The 26,075-nt window shown below is 40.9% G+C and overlaps 1 protein-coding gene across 5 annotated transcripts in view; it reads right to left on the bottom strand.

Annotated features, from left to right (window-relative positions):
• gabrd (gamma-aminobutyric acid type A receptor subunit delta) overlaps positions 1 to 26,075 on the bottom strand; it is a 72,631-nt gene that overhangs the window by 25,269 nt on the left and 21,287 nt on the right. The window contains exons 1-3 of one of the 5 annotated variants that reach the window (XM_067970447.1): positions 11,777 to 12,023; positions 3,248 to 3,360; positions 1,593 to 1,660 (exon numbers count right to left, since the gene is read on the bottom strand). In XM_067970447.1, coding sequence (XP_067826548.1) covers positions 1,593 to 1,660; positions 3,248 to 3,360; positions 11,777 to 11,844 — 249 coding nt within the window. In that variant the 5' untranslated portion in view covers positions 11,845 to 12,023. The other 4 variants (XM_067970443.1, XM_067970445.1, XM_067970444.1 and 1 more) reach the window with 4 other exon arrangements.

The raw sequence follows: 26,075 nt of genomic DNA, 5'->3' as shown, positions 1-26,075 counted from the left end.
AACCTGCTTGGAGAACGATTACAACAACCATGACTGAGTGAAGGCTAAGTGAGGACAAGATCAATCTTGGTTGTGAGGTTCCCTCCTCACCCCTCCGTTGTTAGGGCTGCAATTTTTTCATAGGCTGTATTTGTTGAATGGAGATCCTGAAGTTCAGCCAAGTCTGGGGACCCTTTAAAATTTATCAATAGCTCATAAAATCTATGTAGAGCACTATAAAATTTACTTATGACTTTCACAGAAGTACCACTGACTTCAGAAGCTCTGCATGACAAATACAGCCCATGAAAAATGTATAAATGTCCAATAGCTAGGTGACACTCAGTGTTTAGGTTAATTCATGTATATACAGCACCTTCAGGAAGAGAGAAAATTGGAGGGAAGATAATGTCCTGTCAGAACTAAGAAGAAAGAAAGAACTTGCAATTAAATAGCACCTTTTAAGTCCTCAGGACATCTCAAAGCACTTCACAGCCAATGAATTACTTTTGAAGTGTAGTCACTGTTGTTTTGTAGGTAGACGTGGCAACCAATTTACCACATTTACCACTAAGTAAGGGCCCACAAGCAACAAATGAGATAAATCACCAGATAATCTGCTTTGGTGCTTTGAGGGGTAAATGTTGGCCAGAACACCAGGAGAACTGCCTGCTCTTCATATTAAAAGACGAAATGAAGTTTCTTTGTTGCATGTTCACAGGTGCTGCGATATCTGCATATCTGCTCTAAAGTAGTGCTTGTATCATTCACCAGGAAGCAGCTGTTTCGTCAGGCTGTCTTATTATATTGCCATTTCCCACAAAGACAATTTATATAGAAAAAAAAGTGAGACCTACATTACTAAAGATGGGGAGAAGCAGAGGTCTATCAGTTATTCATTCAGAGGCTGACAATTTAAATGAAGCTCTCTGGATTCTCATTCCGATCTCCAGAGGTTGAAAAATTATCTGCCATTTCATTGTCTCAGAGAAAAAAAACATATTGTAATATATATCAGTAAATCAAAACCATATAAAATACAGTAGACCCTCTGCATAACACTTATTTTCAAAGCTTCACAAGGAAGCACATTATGGTGAGAGGTATGTTACAGAGAGAATATTTATATGGCTTCTCTGTTGGTAATGAACCCTTTAACAATGCATCATATCAGAGATTGTGGAACAGATTAGGGAGGGTTCGAGACACATTTACTTTCATTACCTGGCACATGTAATGGAAAGTAATAATGGCTGCCCGAGTCCTTTCATTATCTTTTCCATTTTTATGTGATGCCTTATTTAGGGTAAAGCTAATACCATACATTAACAAGATTCAGATGTAACTTACACATAAAACATCAGTCCACCCACCATGACAAGCCATAGTATTATTACAGGGTCTGAGAAACTTTTGTTTCCCACAGAGTACCGCTTTTCCCAACAAAGGCTTTGTTTCACAAGCGCGGGGACTTGTACTCACTCAGAGCACTGTTGTGCTGCAGACTCTGTTTTATTTTGTTATGTTTCAGACCACACACCAGCCAGTGAACAGGACTAAAACTGAATTTAACTATCACACATCTTTTCAAACCAGGAAAGAGCAAACTGTACCATATTAGCTTCCGATATATGATCAATACTGGCAACTTCTAAAGCCAAAGCTACGTTCAAAGGAGGCCCTGTGTAATCAAAAATACAAAATCAGTAAATAAAAGACATTTAAGAAAAATATCAATACATTATGGGATTAGAGTTAAACTAATGTTAAACCGCATAACATATTAACTACCTCTTCTCTTTTATTACCCACACAAACCCTTCATACAGCAACATTGCAGTGACCTGGCAGCAGTTGAACATCAGTGACAACTAAACTGAACATATACATGAACATAGATGATAAATATTTATATCTGAACAACAGAGATTAGGTTGGTCTGATTGTTAACAACTTGGCTTGGTGTTACAATGGACATTGATCCCATTTGAATGTACACATGAATCCGATGTCCGTATGCTGCCAGTTCACCAGCCTTCTCTTCTGGCGTTATGAGTTATTTATAAGTTAGCAAATAAAACTAAAGCCTACAGTCCCTTTTTGTTTGTTTGTCTTTTTTTCTAATTTTTCCTTCTTTTTCTCCCTTCATCTCCTGAAGGTGCTGATGTGTGCTGGGATACTGTTCATGGACATTTGCCACTCTTCTGTATCATGCCCAAGTGGCCATTCTTTATATGTGAGCCAGGGCAACGAGTGCCTCCTGGCTGTTCTTCATAGAGCTGGTATTGAAGTTGACCCCGATCCTGTCATCCAATGACCATACATAGGAACATGAATAGGTTATTCAGCCTCTTGTGCCTGCTCCACCATTCAATTAGATTATGGCTGATCTGCACCTCAATTCTATTTATCTGCCTAATAGCTGAGTTAGTAAATACACCAGCCAGCGTGGAATTGAGCTTTACCTGCCAAAGAGGTCCTAGATTCAACCGCTCATCTGTGCTGAGTTATCTGAACTCAGGTGGGGTGGCACTGAGGACACTACAATAGGCCAAAGAAGGACATAAGTCAACCAGGGTCTCTACTCCTGATTGCTATCTAGTGACTTCTAGTGGAAAGTGCAGATATATTGGATATATTGCTGTTGGATGAGGAAAGTGTTGGGCATGCTGTGATGTGTTGCCCCCTTGACTGCCATGAGTTACCAACTTCAGGAGAAGAGGGAAGAAAAGAAATGAACAACTGTGTTCATAACATTTGGTTCCAAAGCTTCCAATTCAACAGTGTTAAAGCTATGCAAAAATCAATTGTATGCAATTATATCTATCACTGGTGAAAAAGTCCAAGTTCATTCAGAGATGTATTGTTCCCAGCTGTTTGGGATTTCTAGAACTGTTGCTAATTTATTTTCCTCATATTATTATAATGTTTATCTCACTAAATTATCCATAATCAAATATGTGAACTACACACTGTATGGGGGATAACTTTATTAGTCAGTGAGGCCAGTGGGAAGCTTCCCCACCTGCAACACAAATTGGAAATGCCCGTGATTTTCTGACTATCAATGATCAGAAAATGGTGAGCAGTCCAATCCCGAACTTCTAATTTGTACTTCCAGGACAAGGCTTCCATCAGCAGAGTGAACTCATTAAATAACCCCCCATAAAAGTGCATGTATATAATTTTTCAGTAGAATATTATCAGTTCTAGAGTGTTACAGGCACGATTATTCTACTTGTCTTTGTCTTGTTTAACGTGGGCTTACCTCCTATTCCCGGTCGAAAGTTCCGCGCATACCCCTTCATTAAATCATCCAGATTTGGTAACCAGGAAATTTCTATATCAGTGGTTATATACTCTCCAAGATCATTCATTGCCCTGTTTAAAAAAAAAAGTTTCTTTAAAATTATCGAGTAAATTCAAGTTCAAAGCAATGACATGATAAAATGCAACCAACATTCCACTGATGGCCCATCTGGTACAGTAGTGTGTAGCTGAGCCATACAGGCCAATAAAGCCTTAGGTTCTGAGCTGTGTTGAGTTCACTGATTTCAACAAGGTGGAGATGGTACTGTTACCCTCAGTGCCTCTGAGATACAGAAGGGAAAATCAGTCAGAGTTCCCATTCTTGCTTTCAACCCCGCTGTAAGTGAACATGTACATGTCAAGTGAGGGCCATGCCACCACAGATGTAATATATGCTCGACTATTCCAATGCTCGACAATTCCAATGCTCTCCTGACCAGCCTCTGTAAACTCGAGCTCATCCAAAATTCTGCTGCCCATATCCTAACTTGCACCAAGTCCCATTCACCCACCCCCACTTTGCTTGCTGACCTACACTGGCTCCCGGTCTGGCAATGCCTCTATTTTAAAATTCTCATACTTATTTTCAAATCCCTCCATGGCCTCACTGTTCCCTACCTCTGTAACCTCCTCCAGCCCACAATCCTCCGAGATCTCTGCGTTCCTCCAATTCTGGTCTTTTGAACATCCCCGAATTCTTTCGCTCCACCATTAGCGGCAGTGCCTTCAGCTACCAAGGCACTAAGCTCTGGAATTCCCTTCCTAACTTCTCGGCCTCTCTACCTCTCTCTCCTCCTTTAAGTTGCTCCATAAAGCCTACCCCTTTAACCAAGCTTTTGGTCACCTGTCCTAATATCTCTTCATGCGGCTCGGTGTCAAATTTTGTCTGATGAGGCTCCTGTGAAGCGCTTTGGGACATTTACTACGTTAAAGGCGCGATATAATTGCTGTTGTTATGCCAAAAATGTTACCATTCAGCTAAAACAAAAGGATTAAATTCACAGCACAGTAGGGCTGGCATGTATTCATGTTAATTGAATAGACATCTATTTGTCTCAGGATCTATGATTCATCAACATTTTACCATACTTGAAAGAGATCCCCTATCTTGAAAATATTTCTCACTTCTGAATTTCCTGTCACATTCTGTAACACTTACATTTCATAAGGTTCCAGTGGTGTTCTCATTTAGGAACAGATCTCTTTAAGAAATGCTTGGAAGTAATGTAATAGTCCTGAAGAAGTGCTTTGCATGAAATGCTGACTAGTCTTGTTCTCTCCACAGATGCTGACTGATCAATCATGTGTTTCCAGCAATTGTAATTTTTTTGTTTATTATTAATAATGCCATAATTGATTTCCTTATCAAAGTGTAACCGTGAAAACAAGCTGAAATTTCAATTGATTAGAAATTATTGGAAAGTTAGATATATCAATATATTATTTATATATTGAAAGAAAGATTTGCATTGATATAGCTCCTTTATCGACCACAGGACATCCCAAAGACAATGAATTGCTTTTGACGTGTAATCACTGTTGTAATGTAGGAAATTACCCAGGATTTGACATTTTTTGCAACTTTCAGTGATTTTTGCAATGAATTGCATCAAGTCAAACATTTTTAGTCATTTGTTTAAAAAATTTAGTCTTTTAAATAGTAAATTCTTCACTTGGGAATTCAAGATATTATTAATATATATCTATCCCTAAATGAGGACACCACTATAATGTTATGAAATGTAGCAGCATTACAGAAATGAACAGAATCTTCAGAATTCATTTTTAAAGATTGCGGTGACGAGAAATTCTTTCAAGCTGCGATCTTTCAAATTATGTATGTTATGACACTGAGGAATCATAGATTCCTGGACAATAGCAACACATACCGCAAAAATGTAATCAGTAACCAATCGTAAATATTTCTGATCATCACAAAATATCAGTTGATATTGGGACTGTCCAAAAGTCAGCTTCTAAAAATGACTAAAGGTGCATTCACACTCTGACTGTAGAGTTGGTGTGAAGCAGTTAACTTTACCCTGATGCTCCAGTAACAATGCAAACAAAGCCTGAATCCAATATCGGGACCAGTCCTGACACCCGGACGAAGCTGAAGAAGACTCCCTGGACAAGGTAGTTTTACTCCACTTCACTTGTGAGTCAGTTGGGCCTTGGTACCTGATTTACACTCCATGTTTGGTGTTGGTCCCAAGTGGTTTCAGCTTTACTCCAATGCGAAGCCAGTGAAGTGTGGGTGGTATAATTCATGAAAAAAAGCTTTAATAGTTGCAAATAAATTATTAAATCCCAAGCAACGTATCAATAACATATATTGATTTTTCCAACTAAAGAATCTCCTCTCTAAGAGATTGAAAATTTAAACTAATTAAAGAAAGCAAATTTGCAGGGTTAATACTATGATTTGGCCTGTTCCTCCAGCAATTCTGCCATGTATGTAGCTGCCAGGGATATTGACAGTTTCTTGCCACCAGGATGCCCAAGAATTCCTCACTAGTTTATTTTATTCTACTTTAAGTAATACCATGTCTTGTTTACAGCGATGAAAAGATGGACGTGTTTCAAGGTGGGCAGTGTCACAGAGGAGGTCATTCACATTCTACACAATCCTTCTACTGTAGTTTCCACAGCTGTCAAATGTCAGAAAGATTAGAGCCCCCTAGCAGTGAATTAGCAAGCTACTGTGAAATTTCCTAGGGCTAGGATACAAAATGTACAGACTATGTTAACCCAAGCTATATGCAAACTGGCTTCAATTTCAGTATTAGGTACCTGTTATTGTCCTTGTGTATCATTTTACCATTGATCAGAAGTCACAATATTATTATTTTTTTCTGTAAGCTTACATTGAAAGTAAAATATAGGCCTGGTTAATTCCTTTTATTATTTCTTACATCCCATTTTGCTTTCAGGAAACTGTATCTAAACTTTTGTGTAATGTTTTATTTTCTGACAATCCTTGTTCCTACATATTGACACATAAGTGTGTATATTCATGGCTAATTTTGCCCAAAAGAAAATTAAAACATAATGAAGTTGATCAATGGGAAATGGGATATTGGAGATATCATTTCCCTATTTTAAAATAAAACAGCATAAAAATGGCAAAGGCATTTCTGTGCTTCAGTCTCTAATGACAAACGATGATGGCCAGTGCACTATGTATCAGGGATAAGTGATGACATTCACTTTAAATGATTAATATTGTGCCATAATGACTGAAATTTGATCAGATTATAACCAACAATTGTGTATTATGAAATAGCACAACCATGGAATATAATAGTAAGTTTTCCTTTCAGTTAACATGCATACAGAATCTTTTTTTTCACACGTGTACTAGTAGATTCCAACAAAATGACTAAAGGCCAAGTTGAGAAAAAAGTTTAAAATGCTTATAAGCATTTCATATATAAATATATATAATTTTATATGTACAATTATATCTATAGTTGCACCCTGGATATTGGGTACAAAGAGTATTGGTATACACTGGTCAGGAAATCAGTAGCTTCTGCAACATCATAATTGCTGCAGCTATCATAACCCACTCACACCTGTAGTTGTTTGTTTTCAGTAAAATACTGGTACACAATGGAAATCCCTAGTCTTTCCCCTAATATTCAACAGTTTTAACGAACACAATACAGCCACTGACTGCAGACACTGCCGTCATCCAGACACTACAGCATTATAGAATCCTAGAAGTTTACAACATGGAAACAGGCCCTTCGGCCCAACATGTCCATGTCACCCAGTTTATACACTAAGCTAGTCCCAATTGCCTGCACTTGGCCCATATCCCTCTATACCCATCTTACCCATGTAACTGTCCAGATGCTTTTTAAAAGACAAAATTGTACCCGCCTCTACTACTGCCTCTGGCAGTAATGCTTGACGTTAACACCGTGTGCCCAAAATGGAAAGGTGTTCCATCCCTCATCTACATCACGTAATTTTATTTCTCAAATAAGAATTTTTTAAAAATTCCAACCAAGTTTGCTATTGATGAGTCATAGTATAGTATTTTAAGACTTCATTATTGTATGTGGATCATTGTAAAGTATTATCACGTACTTTAGTAATAGTTACGTAAAACAACCACATCATTCTGAAACCACAGACTGCAATGCCACCCCTCATAATCTAACAGGGTAACATGTACAGAAAGTACAGTTTGTTGTAATATATGTGAGAGAGATAATTCAACTTGTTCCTATATTTTTTAAAGTTGCAGTTAAAAGCTGTGGAAGGGTGGTAAATGGGGTTGATGCACTTTTCCAGCAGGCGTGGTCCTATACATTTTTAGTGGTTGGTAAAAGAACAGAAGCAGCAGAGAGGTAATGGGCATCTGCATACCATTTTGGTGAAAAAATGGTGCACAACAACCTTAGGAAACTGGAACATATAAGCATTTTGGAAAAAAAAATGAGGAGAGGCAATATAAACTAAATGGTGCAATTTTAAAAGGCATGCAGGAACAGAGAGAATTGGGGGTATACATAGACAAATCTTTGAAAATGGCATGACAAGTTGAGAAGGATGTTAAAAAAAGCATACAGGATCCTTGACTTTATAAACAGAGGCATAGAGTACATAAGCAAGGAAGTTATGGTAAACTTTTATAAATCACTGGTTAGACCTTAACTAGAGTATTGTGTCCAATTCTGGGCACCACACCTTAGGAAGCATGACAAGGCCTTAGAGAGGGTGCAAAGGAGATTTACTAGAATAGTACCAGCGATGTGGGACATCAGTTAAGGGGAGAGACTAGAGAAGCTGGGGTTGTTCTTCTTGGAGCAGAGAAGATTATGGGGAGATTTGATAGAGGTGTTCAAAATTCTGAGGGGTTTTGATGGAGTAGATAGGGAGAAACTGTTTCAAGAAGGAAGGTCGTTAACCAAAGGACACAGATTTAACATAATTGGCAAAAAAGCCAGAGGGGAGATGAGGAGAATTTTTTTTACGCGAGTTGTTATGATCTGGAATGCATTGCCTGAAAGAGTAGTGGAATTAAATTCAATAGTAACTTTCAAAAGGGAATTGGATATATGCTTGAGAAGGAGAAATGTGCAGGGCTATGGGGAGCGAGCAGGGGAATGGGACTAATTGGATAGCTGAAAGAGCCAGCACAGGCTCAATGGACTGAATGGCCTCCTTCTGTGCTGTATGATTCTATATGTGACAAAATGTGCACATGTAGGTGGTGGGGAAGGGTTAATGAAAAAGATCTGGTGGATATGTTTGACAAAACCTTTTCCTACTTGTGTTGATGTAATGGTGTAAGTCATTGAATGGCATCACCACGTCCTTTATAATGTTAAATGACAAAAATGACTTTTGTGGTTCTTCTTTCTCCCCTCTCACAATTAAAGATTTCCCAAACACTTTTTTTTGTGAAGATAATACGCCTGTGGGACTGAATCCTGCTGAGGAGAAACATTTTCTTTGGCAAATAAGAACTAATTCCTAAAATTAAGAGGATAGTGTGAAGTCATGTGTTAACCAGATTGCTAATGTTGTGTCACCTCTTACATTAGTACAGCTTTTCATGCAACATGTGATGAGTTTTAGTGATGGTTTATGGTTTAACTGCACTACCACGTAACTGTTTTTGAAGCTGTTTCATAAAAACACCTGAGTGCCAATATTTCATCCTGGATAATATTTAATTATAATGTATTTGTTATTGAATTTAGTTTACGTTAAATATCCAACCTCACACGAGGTGGCAAAAATAGAATCAGAACTTGTAGAGTTTATGAAACTTTCTACACAACTGTGTTCTTCAAATTCCAGCCTAAAATTGACAATGCAACAATAACAATAAACATACACGATCACGCCAAACGTTTCACAATGTGTGGCACACTACAATCTCTAATGCTTGTGCACTAGTAGGTCCAAATGAAATTATTAAACTATAAATAAAAATAAGTTGAAAATGCTCATATATAAATATAAGTTGCACTCTGGATATTGGATACACAGAATCCTGGTATATACTAGCTGAAGATCAGTGGCTTATCCAGAAAATAACTCACTAATGTTGCAGCCCTCAAAACTCACTCACACATGCAGTGGATTTTTTTTAAACCATTGGTCCCTGATGGGGTACTCCACAGTATTGGTATTGCACATTACCGTATTTTTAAAAACTCCATTATTTTGAGCGGATTATTGCAATATACTATTATGCACTTTAATAATGTAACAGTTAATACAAAACATCCAAATCTTTCTGTAAATTTATTGACAATATATTTAAGAAGTCAGCAATGGATTTTCCCCCTCATACAGTATGTGATGAAAGCTTTCACTCCAGTGATCAGACCTCAGACTACAATAATCTTACAGGAAAATGTGTGCATAAGGTATACTGTGATTCATTGACTTGAATGGAAATAAAAACTGGGAGATAAAAAAAAACAGGCTGCCAACTCGCTATCACCTGTTTTACACTATTGCACAAACTCAAGATCTACCCCATTAGGAGAAGTGACTAAAGCTTGGTCAAAGAGGTGGGTTTTAAGGAGGGTCTTAAAAGAAGAGGGAGATGGAGATATAGAGGGGTTTCAAGGGGGGGAGTTCCAGAGCATAGAGCTTGAGGCATAGCCAACAATGTTGGGGCAAAAGTAGAGGGAATGCACAAGAGGCCAGGGAATTGGAGGTGGGCAGTAGTGGGCTAAAGGAAGGTGCAGAGATAGGGAAGGGCAAGGCCCTTATATATTATATATGTATATATACAAAAATTATAATCTTTCCTAACATGGTGTTTACTTAACAGCAATTAGATTTTGTGTCCTTAAAGGAATACAGGTTCACCTTAACAGAATATATTGTGGAGCATATGACGTAACAATCCTATCCTTAGAAAACAATGTATCTTCCGTTAGTATAAATACAGGTAAATATATATGTATATATGCTTGCTCTCCAACGGCATTGCTCGCAGTGAGTCAGAAGATACACTAGGGTCAAAATTGGACAGTGTTGTGCCCATTTTATGGGTGCATCGAGGGCCTATTCCCAGGATCAAAGCACTCCTGAAAGACGTCCGACCCAATATTGGGTCGGTCCATTTTCCAGGCCTCCCTGTGGCGGCACAATAGGCGCCAGCAGCTCGCGGACTAATATTAATGAGGACTAAGGCCTGCCTCAGACCTCCCTTGCTCTGTGCTGAAAATGGGCCTGAAGAAATTTAGCCCCCGTTGTTTTGTAACATTAGGGCTGTTGTCAACCAAGTGTGACGGGAAAGTATTGCAGGAAGTAAGTGACACTTACCAGAAGTGTGTGTTATGGGCAAGACTCACACACAGGCCTCTTCTCAACTTCACCACTTTGCAGGAGTAGATCAGTGAAGCCTGATCCCTTTATTTTGTTTTTTTTTGACTGAAACTTCCAAACCTCACCTTTTTATTTAACCGATGAATAATGTTTAACTAATGTTGGAGGGATTTAGCGAACGGATTGCTAATTGTAGCCACATGGTGAAAGTATATTAACAATTTCGCAATCCGGCAATGCTTGAAAATCCAGAATTAACTTCCGAACACGAACAAACCACGTTTTTGACTCAAAAGAGCAGGCTTAATGATTGTTACATTAAACCAGTAAAGCAGTGCGTTGTGTTTTGCGTTGTTTGTTTATACGTTAACTATTAGAAATGTTTAATATAATCAGAAACAGTGCAAGCTCCATTGTGAAATTTCATACAGGTTAATGTTCTGTTCTGTGCTAAACCTCGATTATAAAATCTAAAACCTAAATCTAGGTTATAAAACATTGGGAAAAAAGTCTAGTCGGCGGGTTAACATTTATTATTCTGGTTCTTTCCCCATCCAAAAAGTATATAGTCTTTTAAAAGTATCTCCATTAGAAAGTAGTAGAGAAGGAAGAGATTAAAATAAAAACAGACATTTGGAAAATGAAAATAGGTCACTGCAACGTGGAAGGGTTAACAAGTGTTTGCAGACTGTAGAAGGGAAATTCTTTTGAAATAATCCGGCATTTCCTCCGCCTTCAAATGATGCACAGAATTACTAACCAGGACGTCGGATTTTACCCACGGTGTCCCCGAACCCAATAAGTTAAGCGGCAGGAAATATTGGCCGCAATGTAAGTGTGTGTGTATACAATATATATGTATTGGATGTATATGCAGATATATATGTATATGGATGCATGTAGATATGTGTATATCAATGCATGCATATATATATAAAATATTAAATATTTAATTTTGTATGTGTAAAATGGAATGCCAATACAATGTCTAGTTTACCTATTAACATATTTATCTTACTGCATCAATACTGTAGGCATGTTGCTTGTACATTTCCCTTACCTTTTTACTACAAAGTAGTAACATAAACATTGAAAAAGTTACAGCTTTTCGGAAACCGAATCGAAAGAGACGGAATCTAACTTAGAAGAATGGAAGTCGGTAGGTACAATAATTACTTACCGTGTAAACTTATTGTGCTGCGCGCAGAGTAAAATCAGAGATGTGAATATTAAAGTGATAAATTCCATTTTATTCCCCCTAAAGTTAGGAATTGCAGCGGTGCCGATTCGTTTAAACGGAAACCTGTCCGCGCTGCAGAACTGTCAACGAAGCGCTAAAGAGTTGTCTCCTTTCCATTTTGTAGGTGCTGATCTTGCAGCCTGAGGTTCTCTTCTGCGCTGTGTACAGATCGCTAGGGGTAATACTGTTATCACCAAACGCAATCAGAAGCGTGCTTTTCCTCTTCGCCACACACCACTCTCTGCCAACATCCACACTCTGCTACCATTTAAAGGCATAGCACGAGCTCCTTACATCCCTGTGCAACATTTAAAGCTGCATGTTTCCCCATGTTTGAAAACCAGCACTCTCTACTTAAATATTGTGCTCCTGAAAAAATGTGGGACCATTTCACCACGTTTTCATTGATTCTCTCACTAAGTTACTAAAAATGCTGCTATACTTGAGGCTTTTTCTGAAACCTTTTGTCAATTTGGTTACTATCAAAACTGCATTTAGTCCTCTTACATTTTAGTGCAATTAGAAGAAAAAATAATAAAACCAGGCATTTAAAATCGTAATTTGGTCAAGACCCAATAACGTGATACTGTATGAACATTCAAACAATAACGGACAGGCAAAGACCCACTGGTCCATCCAGCCTGTTCCACACAACTGCGATGTCTTGTGCATCACAATACTGTATATACACTCCCCACCCCACCCAAAACCATGTGATCTCCTGGGCGAGGCGGAAAACCAGGTAAAAACCCAGGCCAACTAGGGAAAATAAATCTGGAAAACACCTCTCTGACCTCCTTAGGTGTTTAAAACCACTCCAGGAGACCACTCTGGCCCTGATCAATATTATATAGTACCTACCTTTTGTATGAGGTGATCTCCGCCACAGCCAGAAACAGGTCCAGCTCACGTTTGCACAAATTTAGCGAATCGTCGTTCACTGCTCGAGCAAGCAGCCTGTGGTCTGATCAGATTTTCACTGTAAAAGTCATATTATGGCATTGGACCACTGTTATGCCTAGCAGTAGCCTCAACAACAATTGGGCTCAGTGTCCTGTGCAAGGGAGGGGAAAATTCTTTTAGTGTTCTCACTCCTAGAGGCATCTATACACCAACTTCGGTGTCACAGTTCTGTTTGCCAAGACGTGAGGGAGATATTCAAGTGCTGGAGGCAGTGCAGAGAAGAGTCACAAGGATGATCCCTAGTGTGAAAGGTCTGAGTTATGAGGAAAAATTGGAGAAACGTGGGCTTTTCAGCGTGAAAAGGAGGCATGCGAAAAGTAATCGTTTTAGCAGTATAGAAGTCAGTTAAGGGAATGTAAAAGGTAAATCCACAATATTACTTTAAATTAAATTGTGAGAGGAGGACAAGAGAACACAGGTTAATTCTAGTAAAAAGTAAATTTAAGACTGACATTGGGAAGTCCTTCTTTACACAAAGAGTGACCAACACATAGAATGGACTTCCAGTTAGAGTAGTGGAGGTGAATCAACTGAACACACCCTGCAACATTCGGGAGGAAGAAAGCTTTCTGGAGCAGATGTTCCAGGGTGTGGTCACCCCTCAGGTTGCTGGTAAGGGAGACTGGGTGACCATCAGCAGACAGGGCAGGGAGCAACTGGTGAGGATGGAAAAGGAATCATTTGTGGAGCTGGATTTGTCTAATCGGTATGCCTGTTTAGGTACTAGTGATGTGGACAAAAAGGGTGACATAGAAGAGAGTAACCATGAGTTACTACAAGGCACTGAGGAACAAGTGGTTTCTCATGAAGGAAACAGTTCAGGTAGTAAGAAGAGGTGATTGTGGGGGATTCTATAGTCAGGAGGGTAGACAGTTTCATTTGTATATGTGATCCAGAGGCCGGAATGGCACGTTGCTTCTCAGGTGCTAGGGTTCGGCACAATGTGGAGTAATACAAAAGGTTCTTGAGGGCGAGCAGCCAGAAGTTGTGGTTCATGTGGGAACCAATGACATGGATTGGAGTAGGTCTGAGGTTCTGCAAAGGGATTTCAAGGAGTTAAGTTTTAGATTAAGGAGCAGAACCTCCTGAATAGTAATTTATGGATTACTCCCAGTGCCACGGTTTGGATCAGATAGGAAGGGAAAGATTGGGATTGTCAATGTATGACTAGAAGGATAGTGTAGAAGGGAGGATTTCAGATTCCTGGGACACGAGGACCACATTTGGGGCCAGGGAAGACTGTACAGATGGAACAGCCTTCATCAAAACCGTTGAGGCTCCCGTGTCCTTGTGGAAAGGATAAATAAGACAGCGGGGAAAGATTTAAATTATTTAAGGAGGTAGGAAGGGAAAATCCACGCAGTCAAAAAGTGTGAGAAAAAGACTAGCAGAACATATGGGCAGGGTGGGGACAGTTATCCAAATAAGAGATCTGTACATTATTGCATGTAGCATAAGAAATAAAACAAGTGCAGAGAAACTCGTGGATAGCACGTTTAGCGAGTTGGTCACACCACAGGTAAAGGGTGTACAGACAGGAAGTGAATGGGTGACCACCAGGCAGAGTAAGAGGTGCAGGCAGGTAGTGCAGGGGTCCCCTGTGGCCATCCCCCTCTCAAACAGGTGTACTGTTTTGGATGCTGTTGGGGGAGATGGCTCACCAGGGGAAGGTAACAGCGGCCAGGTTCATGGCACCGTGGCTGGCTCTGCTGCACAGGAGGGCAGGAAAAAGAGTGGCAGAGCTATAGTGATAGGGGACTCGATTGTAAGGGGAATAGACAGGCGTTTCTGCGGATGCAACCAAGACTCCAGGATGGTATGTTGCCTCCCTGGTGCAAGGGTCAGGGATGTCTCGGAGCGGCTGCAGGACATTCTGGAGAGGGAGGGTGAACAGCCAGTTGCCGTGGTGCATATAGGTACCAACGATACAGGTAAAAAACGGGATGAGGCCCTACAAGCTGAATTTAGGGAGTTAGGAGTTAAACTAAAAAGTAGGACCTCAAAGGTAGTAATCTAAGGATTGCTACCAGTGCCACGGGCTAGTCAGAGTAGGAATGACAGGATAGCTAGGATGAATACGTGGCTTGAGAGATGGTGCAAGAGGGAGGGATTCAAATTCCTGGGCCATTGGAACCGGTTCTGGGGGAGGTGGGACCAGTACAAATTGGACGGTCTGCATCTGGGCAGGACTGGAACCAATGTCCTAGGGGGAGTGTTTGCTAGTGCTGTTGGGGAGGGTTTAAACTAATGTGGCGGGGGATGGGAACCGATGCAGGAAATCAGTGGGAAGTAAAGTGGTGACAGAAACAAAAGGCAGTAAGGGAGAGTGTACAAAACATGACCGGACAGATGGTCTGAGAAAGCAGGGCAAAGACCAAGGGAAGTCTAGATTAAACTGCATTTATTTCAATGCAAGAAGTCTGATGGGCAAGGCAGATGAACTCAGGGCATGGATGGGTACATGGGACTGGGATGTTATAGCTATTACTGAAACATGGCTAAGGGAGAGGCAGGACTGGCAGCTAAATGTTCCAGGGTACAGATGCTATAGGAAAGATAGAGCAGGAGGTAAGAGAGGAGGGGGAGTTGTGTTCTTGATTAGGGAGAACATCACGGCAGTAGTGAGAGGGGATATATCCGAGGGTTCGCCCACTGAGTCTATATGGGTAGAACTGAAAAATAAGAAGGGAGAGATCACTTTGATAGGATTGTACTACAGACCCCCAAATAGTCAACGGGAAATTGAGGAGCAAATATGTAAGGAGATTACAGACAGCTGCAAGAAAAATAGGGTGGTAATAGTAGGGGACTTTAACTTTCCCAACATTGATTGGGACAGCCATAGCATTAGGGGCTTGGATGGAGAGAAATTTGTTGAGTGTATTCAGGAGGAATTTCTCATTCAGTATGTGGATGGCCCGACTAGAGAGGGGGCAAAACTTGACCTCCTCTTGGGAAATAAGGAAGGGCAGGTGACAGAAGTGTTAGTGAGGGATCACTTTGGGACCAGTGATCATAATTCCATTAGTTTTAAGATAGCTATGGAGAATGATAGGTCTGGCCCAAAAGTTAAAATTCTAAATTGGGGAAAGGCCAATTTTGATGGTATTAGACAGGAACTTTCAGAAGTTGATTGGGAGAGTCTGTTGGCAGGCAAAGGGACGTCTGGTAAGTGGGAGGCTTTCAAAAGTGTGTTAACCAGGGTTCAGGGTAAGCACATTCCTTATAAAGTGAAGGGCAAGGTTGGTAGAAGTAGGATAACTCGGGAGATTGAGGCCCTAGTCAAAAAGAAGAAGGAGGCATATGACATGCATAGACAGCTGGGATCAAGTGGATCCCTATAAGAGTATAGAGATTGCCAGAGTAGAGTTAAGAGAGAAATCAGGAGGGCAAAAAGGGGACATGAGATTGCTTTGAAAGATAAGGCAAAGGAGAATCCAAAGAGCTTCTACAAATACATAAAGGGCAAAAGAGTAACTAGGGAGAGAGTAGGGACTCTTAAGGATCAACAAGGTCATCTATGTGCGGAACCACAAGAGATGGGTGAGATCCTAAATTAATATTTCACATCGGTATTTACGGTTGAGAAAGGCATGGATGTTAGGGAACTTGGGGAAATAAATAGTGATGTCTTGAGGAGTGTACATATTACAGAGAGGGAGGTGCTGGAAGTCTTAACGTGCATCAAGGTAGATAAATCTCCGGGACCTGATGAAATGTATCCCAGGACGTTATGGGAGGTTAGTGAGGAAATTGCGGGTCCCCTAGCAGAGATATTTGAATCATCGACAGCTACAGGTGAGGTGCCTGAAGATTGGAGGGTAGCAAATGTTGTGCCTTTGTTTAAGAAGGGCGGCAGGGAAAAGCCTGGGAACTACAGACCGGTGAGCCTGACATCTGTAGTGGGTAAGTTGTTAGAGGGTATTCTGAGAGACAGGATCTACAGGCATTTGGAGAGGCAGGGACTGATTAGGAACAGTCAGCATGATTTTGTGAGTGGAAAATCATGTCTCACGAATTTGATTGAGTTTTTTGAAGGGATAACCAAGAAGATAGATGAGGGCTGTGCAGTAGACGTGGTCTACATGGACTTTAGCAAAGCCTTTGACAAGGTACCGCATGGTAGGTTGTTACATAGGGTTAAATCTCACGGGATCCAAGGTGAGGTAGCCAATTGGATACAAAATTGGATTGACGACAGAAGACAGAGGGTGGTTGTAGAGGGTTGTTTTTCAAACTGGAGGCCTGTGACCAGCGGTGTGCCTCAGGGATCGGTGCTGGGTCCGCTGTTATTTGTTATTTATATTAATGATTTGGATGAGAATTTAGGAGGCATGGTTAGTAAGTTTGCAGATGACACCAAGATTGGTGGCATTGTGGACAGTGAAGAAGGTTATCTAGGATTGCAACGGGATCTTGATAAATTGGGCCAGTGGGCCGATGAATGGCAGATGGAGTTTAATTTAGATAAATGTGAGGTGATGCATTTTGGTAGATCGAATCGGGCCAGGACCTACTCCGTTAATGGTAGGACATTGGGGAGAGTTATAGAACAAAGAGATCTAGGAGTACAGGTTCATAGCTCCTTCAAAGTGGAGTCACAGGTGGATAGGGTGGTGAAGAAGGCATTCAGCATGCTTGGTTTCATTGGTCAGAACATTGAATACAGGAGTTGGGATGTCTTGTTGAAGTTGTACAAGACATTAGTAAGGCCACACTTGGAATACTGTGTACAGTTCTGGTCATCCTACTATAGAAAGGATATTATTAAACTAGAAAGAGTGCAGAAAAGATTTACTGGGATGCTACCGGGACTTGATGGTTTGACTTATAAGGAGAGGTTGGATAGACTGAGACTTTTTTCCCTGGAGAGTAGGAGGTTTAAGGGTGATCTTATAGAAGTCTATAAAATAATGAGGGGCATAGATAAGGTAGATAGTCAAAATCTTTTCCCAAAGGTAGGGGAGTCTATAACGAGAGGGTATAGATTTAAGGTGAGAGGGGAGAGATACAAAAGGGTCCAGAGGGGCAATTATTTCACTCAAAGGGTGGTGAGTGTCTGGAACGAGCTGCCAGAGGCAGTAGTAGAGGCGGGTACAATTTTGTCTTTTAAAAAGCATTTGGACAGTTATATGGGTAAGATGGGTTTTGAGGGATATGGGCCAAGTGCAGCCAATTGGGACTAGCTTAGTGGTATAAACTGGGCGACATGGACATGTTGGGCCGAAGGGCCTGTTTCCATGTTGTAAACTTGCATGATTCTATGATTCTATGTGAGTTTGAAGTACAAATTCAGCTTAAAGTTTATATGCAGTAGACATTACAGAGATCTGGCTACAAGCTGGGCATAATTGGTAGCTAAATATTCCAGGTTATAGGATCTTTAGAAAAGACAGGGAAATTGGGAAAGGAGTGTGAGTAGCAATATTAATTAAAGACAATTACAGCAGTAGAAAGAAGGATTTCAGTAAGGGTGACCAGGCAGTGGAGACATTATTGGTAGAGTTAAGGAGTTGTCTACAGACCTCCTGATTGTAGTGATGTAGTGGGGGATATATAAATACAGAGATCAGAGAAACATATAGGAAAAACAGTGTGGTTGTAATGGGAGATTTTAATTTTCCTAACCCTAACCCTGATACAGAGACTGGGAGAAGCAGAACAGCTCAAGTGGAAAAGGTAATGAATTTCTAGAATGTATTCAGGGCAGTTTTCTAGAACAATGGGCTATAAATTTGGCCATGTAGCGCCAGTTTTTTAGGTGCTACGTGGCCTCCTATGCTCCCAAAATGGCGTTTGGAGTCCACGTGTACAATGCGCTGGATGCCATCTTGGTAAAGGTGTTTGCGCACGCGCAGATAATGAATGCCGGACCATGTAAAGTAAGGAAACTATGCGTTAGATCAGTGTGCAACTGGAGGACCCCCCACTAGTGCTATTTAAAGGGACCATGCAGGATTTACAGGTTCGTTGCTGGATTTTGCTTCTGGCTGCTTATGCATTTGTACCTGTTTTTGGAGATGTCCTATACTTGAATACTAGGACTAGGGGAGATTGCCTAAAATTTAGAACCAGGACTTGCAGGAGTGGTAGAAGTTTGGAACACTCTTCTGCAAATGGCAGTTGATGCTAGCTCAATTGTTAATTTTAAATCTGAGATGGATAGATTTTTGTTAACCAAAGGTATTAAGGGATATGGGGCTAAGATGGGTATATGGCGTTAGGTCACAGATCAACCATGATCTCACTGAATGACGGAACAGGCTCGAGGAGCTAAATGCCACTGCCACTTGCTGCCTCTTGTTATACGCCACCTTCTGCTGCAAGAAAGTGGGATGTGTGTCAGAGTGTCCTACAAGATGTTTGGGTGATGTGCCTGTCGTGATTGAATAGCTGCCAGTGAGTGTGACCTGTGTGTTGTGGGTGTGTGACTTGTAACAGTGGTAATGTGTGAGGGTGAGAGGAAGTATCTGATTGGAAGAGTTGAGTATTGATTGAAAGAATTTGTTGGTATGTGAGTGATGGGGGGTGTAGTGCGTGCTAGTGGTGCAGTTGGTAGGAGATGCCACTTGACAGTTGACCTCACTCACCTTGACCAACCGTGTCAAAGCATTGAACTTCTTCCTGCACTGCATCCATGTTCGTGGTGCTATGCGCCTGGCATTGACCATCCCCTACTGCCTCCCACTGCCTCTTGAACATATGTCCGGAGGGCCTCTTGCCCCCCTGCGGATAAAGGATGCCCCTTCCTTCTGTCCATCTCTTGCACCAAGGCCTCTAGTGCATCAGCAGAGAACCTTGGTGCACGCTCTCTCGCAGGCCTGGTACAAACTCCAATTGGCAGATTGGTGAGGTCTGGCGTGCAGATTGGAGGATGTGGAATTTCGTAGTGCGCAACCTTTATTCAGTGTTTTAACATAACTCAACAGTTTGTAAACATAGGGACGGGATCTGCATCTGTGTTTTACGTGTGCAATGTCTGATCTCCATTCAGACTTTGTGCGGACCCATGGGAAAACTCCACTTTCCCGCCCAATTCCCATATCCTTTGATTCCCGTAGAGTCCAAAAATCTATCTATCTCAGCCTTGAATATACTCAACAACTGAGCATCCACAGCCCTCTGGGGTAGAGAATTCCAAAGATTCACAACCCTCTGAGTGAAGAAATTCTTCCTCATCTCAGTCCTAAATGGCCGACCCCTTATCCTGAGACTATGCCCCCTAGTTCTAAACTCTCCAGCCAAGAGAGACAGCCCTGTCAAGCCTTCCCAGAATCTTATATGTTTCAATGAGATCACCTCTCATTCTAAACTCCAGAGAGTATAGGCCTATTCTACTCAATCTCTCCTCATAGGACAACTCTCTCATCCCAGGAATCAATCTAGTGAACTTTTGTGGCTCTTGTTAGACCCCCATCTGGAGTACTGCATTCAGTTCTGGGCACTGCACCTGAGGAAGGATGTATTGGCCTTGGAGGGGGTACAGTGCAGATTCACCAGAATGATACCGGGGCTAGAAGAGTTAAATTATGAGGACAGGCGTTTGAGGGATAATATTATCAAGGTCTTTAAAATGATAAAAGGATTGGATAGGGTAGATACAGAGAAACTACTTCCTCTGGTGGAGGATCCAGAACAAAGAAGCATGATCTTAAAGTTAGAGCTAGGCCATTTAGGATTCAAATCAGGAAGCACTTTTTCACACAAGGTGTAGTGGAAATCTGGAATTCTTTCTCCCAAAAGGCTGTGGATGCTGGGTCAATTAAAATTTTCAAGACTGTGATCGATAGATTTTTGTTAGATAGGAGTATCAAAGGATACGGAGCAAAGGCAGTTATATTGTCTTGCGATGCAGATCAGCCATGATTTAATTGAATTGCAGAGCAGACTGGAGGGGCTTCATATGATCCTATGAAAACCCTAGAATTATTTAAGACACAATTAGATGCTGAAATGAAGGCACTGTACAATCTTTCTGGATGGATGAATTAAGATGGGCTGAATGGCTTTGCTTGTCTGTAATTATCTCCTGTTCTTGTAATTGCAGCTCCTTCCACTGATAGGAAAATCAGCCCAGGCTCCTGCTCATGATCTCTGCTGGGAATGAAGATGGGTTCAGGCTTTAGCTAGGTTGTTCTTTCAGAAAGCTGGCACAAGTACGATGAAACAAATGGCCTCCTTCTGTACTGTAAAATTCTATGATCCTACGTGTGTTGAATATTCGTTTGCTTGTCTACTTCAAAATAAATTGTTTTACATGAAAGCAGCCCATGGGATAAAACCACAGTTCTGGCTGCTGCTTGTTATTTCTGGCAAACATCCAAGCTCCATAAAGGCGTTTAAGACACAAGAACCCCATGTTCAGCATCCCTCCTAAAGCACTACATACTACAGACTAAATGGCAGAATTGATCCAAGGAACTATAATATTCCAAGCAGATTTCTAAAAGAAGGTTTATTAACTCCTTGTGGACTGGTTCCAGTTCTATTATGTAAGGGTGCTTTTTTGTACCTTTCTGCTTTAATATATTATTTTATCTATAAATAAATTAGAGACCCAAAAATGTATCGTAGAATCCAAAAATCTATCAATCTCAGCCTAAAAAAAAACTGGACTCTAGGGGAATCAAGGGAGATGGGGATCGGGTGGGAAAGTGGAGTTGAGGTCGAAGATCAGCCATGATCTTGTTGAATGGCAGAGCAGGCTCGAAGGGGCCGTATGGCCTACTCCTGCTCCTATTTCTTATGTTCTTATGACCAAGTAGTTTAGTTTGTATGCAATGGTCTAGTGGTGTGTTAGCTTTCTGATTTGCGAGGCAAAAGGAGAATGTGTTGTGGATCCCACATATTCTCATTTGAATTAATTTCTAAACCAGCGCTACACTAATCTATATCTGACAGAGAATAAAGACATATGTTTCAATTCATAAGAGACCCAGTCTATTTATAGAAACGGTAATCTAGCCTGGAACACAAGAAAATGTTGGAAAAAGCCTGAACTATAACATGTTCTAAGGAGGGTCTTATAGGAGGAGAGAATTCAAGATCTTGGGGCCCAAGCAGCTGAAGACACTGCTGCCAAGCAGGCTGGAGTCAGAGGAATGGCGAGTTCAGGGGGTTCCAGAGGAGGCAAAATACTGGAGAACTCCTGGCACCTTTTGGGGGAGGGGATTAATTTTTTTTAAAGACTTGTTAACCTTTTCAGCTCATACACTGGGTACAAATTTTGACATTTTCATGAAGGTGGCATTAACCAGTTTTTGAAAGGATTCAATTTTCTACGGAGATTTTCTTGATAGTTAGAAGAGCCACATCAGTTTAGGTTCTCTCTCTACAGCCCCATTTGAGTGACATAATGGCCAGGAAGATCACGATCTAAAAACAAAAACAAAGCTACTGAATGTTTGTTTTATTCAGTTTCTCCAGGGAAGGAATTTATTTCAGTGTTTCCATGAACCGAATAATAGCATCTGTTGCTCAATGGAAACTTGCAATAGTGCACCTAAGTTATGAGTGGTGAGCTGCTGTCAAAGTACTCATACTGCCTATCTATTAAAAAAAATTGTCTGTATTGAAAAAATAAATGTGTTTCATTCTGCCCATGGATGCCTGCACTATTGTGTTGCATTTGTATCTTTTCCATTTTCTGCTCAGGGCCACTCACCAGCTAAGTAATAATCAGTTTTCTACCCTAAAGCAACATACAATCACCTTGCTAATAGAATTCAAATTTATAGATAATTGAATCTGATTATAACAAATTAGTATTACTTTTGAATTCTTACTAAAACCAATAATTGTCTCATCCCATTAAATTATGATCCTTGACTGCATCTTAATTAGATAGTTCAAGAATCTCATTAAATAGGAGTACATAGAACTTTAATTCCTTCTGTATATACACTGCTTGTCTGGAAGAAAGAACAGGAAAGCTGTGTATCATTTCTTTTTGATGGCCACATGCATATGCTGTGCTTATAATGGCCCCGTTATATTGCGGAACTGCTTGCAGCATATACACTGTGGGGCAGATTCTGTGGCACCTGCCATAACAAAGAAAAAAACTACAGCTTGGATGTGCTCAGTGTTTAAAAGTTGAAACTGTGACTTTCACATTTTGGTCACAGGCCTTCTTCCATGTTAGGGAAAGGACCATAAAAACCACCAAAGCAAAAACCATGTTGCTGGCCTATATGGATGTTTGAGCACTGAATTCTTCTGACCAGAAAAAAGGTGGAAGGTTATATTTGCTGCCGTCTGGAGGTTGAGCTTTGGGAAACCACCTCCTGGTCTTGGATCGTCCAGTGATAACAGTGCTGTCTCATTTATGTTACAGTGCTGTAGCCTAAGTAGTCGCTGCCATTGGCAAAAGTCCCATAAGATAAAGGGAGCACATGTGCATTACAAATGGACTTAATATGATTGATCAGATCGCCAAAGTGTTTTGAAACTATAATAGCTCCAGCTACTTGTGGTCAAACATTGTTCACCTAAATTAGAAGGTTTTGGAGAAGGATTAAGAAGGTTTTGAAAGAATATTTTGACAGTGATTTTAGAAGATTTTGGGAAACTACAAAGAGATAAAAAGGTTTCAGAAATGTTCAGTTGAAGTATGGAAAAAGTATAGTTAACAGTATACAGCTTTGCCCAAGGGTTTAGAGTTTAGTGAATAAGGAAAAACTACTATTAAATCAGGTAGAAGAATGACTTCAACAGACTTGCAGAATATAGACCCCAGCAGATGACTGAACTGAGTTAATACAGTGGTTAACCTGCTACTATTTGGTTTAAAGAGACTGTCCATTTTTATAGCGTCATCATCCAAGTGACAGGCAACACTGAAAGACTACCAGTGCTATCTTGTCATATAAAAGTCAAATATTACCCTGCCAAATATGTACCATAATCTTGGAAATGTAATATTCTTATGCTATTATGAGTTGAACCCAGCTAAGAATGTGATACTTTAGTTCTGTTATATAGAGGGTACGGTAGCATAGTGGGTTATGTTACTGGACTAGTAATCCAGGGTCATAGTTCAAATCCCAACATAGCAGCTGGTGAATTTAAATTCAATTAATTAATTAAAATTCTGGAATATAAAAAAAACTAGTATCAGTAATGGTGGCCATGAAATTACTGGATTGTTGTAAAAATCTATCTGGTTCACTAATGCCCATTAAGGAAAGAAACTTGCCATCCTTACCCAGCCTGGCCTATATGTGACTCCAGACCCACAGCAATGTGGTTGATTTTTTAATCGCCCTCTGAAATGGCCTAGCAAGCCACTCATTTGTAAAATCTCACGATGAACCTTCACCACACAGACTGCAGCGGTTCAAGGAGGCAGCTCACTACCACCTTCTCAAGGGCAATAAATGCTGGCCTTACCAGTGACGGCCACATCCCATGAACAAATTTTAAAAATACCATATTAAGCTGAAACCATCAATCATCTTTTTTGAACTGTAGTTCTGAACTTAATGATACTACCAACTGTATATAATTGAATAAAACTACCATTAGCAATATACTGAATTGTGTCCTGTCAAACCTTCACATCTTTGAACTAAAAATTGAACGGTACTTCAGCAAGTGTTGTACCACATGACCATTGGCTGATGACCAAACCGTGGCTGGGCCCTTTGTAATTTGAGTCAGTTTATGTAGGTTGAATCAAGAGCCATGTTGAGCAACACTACCAGAGCCCTAGATAAAAACGTAAATCCAAATCCAGTTTCTCCTACACTGCCAGTAATACAAGTAACAAAGAGTTACTTCTACACTATTACCACTAAAATTGGTAGCAGTGTTGTAAGTTCACTGATCTGTGTTTCCTCATTATGATATTCCCCTATCTGCAATGAAACTTGCCACTGCAATATTACTGTAATATTATTACAGTTCCTAAGATTTTGAGCAAGTCTGCTGATTTCTTTACTGACTCCCAGGACTGGTGTGTGCTGATACGTAACAATGACTTAGTTAGCAAACTTCATTGTTATAATTAGTACCTCTGTTGATGACTGTATGGATGAGAGACATTGTTAATAGTCTCAAGTGGTGTTCACTGATCTGACTATAATGGCAAATTTATATTATACAGAACTGTTTCAAATACAAGAGATTCTCTGTAGATATAGTTCTGAGGCTCCCAGGACTCTAGTATCTGCCCTGGTTACATTGTAGGGCTGATTGCACAGCACTATTGGCAACACAAAAAACAATTGTACAATCATCAGACCTTCATTGATAGCTGTGTAAACTCCATATAGCCAGCGATGTGGTCTTATCTCTGACCTATACAGACGGACAGAGGACTCAGCTTGTCTGCTGTACTCAAAAAAAAATCTGCTACTACTGGCAGCTCTTTACTATCCCTGTCCCAGGTGGAGCAAAGAAAAAACATCCTTGTAGAACCCCCTCTTGAGCTTTGCAGCGCTGCCAACGCAGTTGGGGCTGCCATTCGTAGAATTGCTGTAAGGCAAATGCAGCATAAGCCCACAATTCAGGGATCTGAATTTTTACTGAATAGGGTAAGTGACTTGGCACAGCATGATGTCATGATAAATCCCGTGAATTTCTCCACTCATGGGGGGAGGGGGTGGATTTTAACTGCCAATGGGTTTCCCGGCCTCAGTAAATTCCCCGCCTACCTGCAGCAAAATGAGGTCACCGTGATTTTAACCGTTGGGCCTCATTAACATGCTGCCGGCCAACATCTCGCCTGGAACAGGTGGAAAGTTGGCAGGAAGCGGCTGCCGGCTTCTGGAAATACGGGTGGCCAAGGGCCACCTGCCGGCACTCTGGTAAGTTTGCAGGCTGGTGTTCCGGGGTAGGGGGGGGGGGGTCTCATGGCATGGAAGGGGGAAGTCCAAGGTAGGGTAGGTCTAAACGTTTCTTATGGGGCCTGGAGGAGCACTAACTTACCCAAAGGATCTCTTCTGCTTCCGATCCTCTTCTCACTTGACTTTACCTGGAGGAAAAGCAGCAATGGCTTCCCCGCTCACATTGGAGTTAAAGTCGCGGTTGGGGCCCAATAACGTCATTCGACTACGATCTGCATATTTAAAGAAGGACCTCACCAACCTCAGGTGGGTGCCTTTGCCATTATCCACATTGGACAATTGAGCAGATTAAATTTGAAGATGGTGGGATTCAGGCAGGACTTCGGCGGGTAAATCACTCAATCGATTTAAATGCCTACCCACCCGGTTTCTGTCAGGCGGGTAGGGTTAAAATCGACTCCATCATGTGTGTTGTGATTTGCTGTGCA

Source organism: Heptranchias perlo, chromosome 32, assembly GCF_035084215.1.
Source record: "Heptranchias perlo isolate sHepPer1 chromosome 32, sHepPer1.hap1, whole genome shotgun sequence".
NCBI lineage: Eukaryota > Metazoa > Chordata > Chondrichthyes > Hexanchiformes > Hexanchidae > Heptranchias > Heptranchias perlo.
The sequence above is the reverse complement of the archived record's forward strand: the minus strand, read 5'-3'. Positions and strand labels throughout refer to the sequence as shown.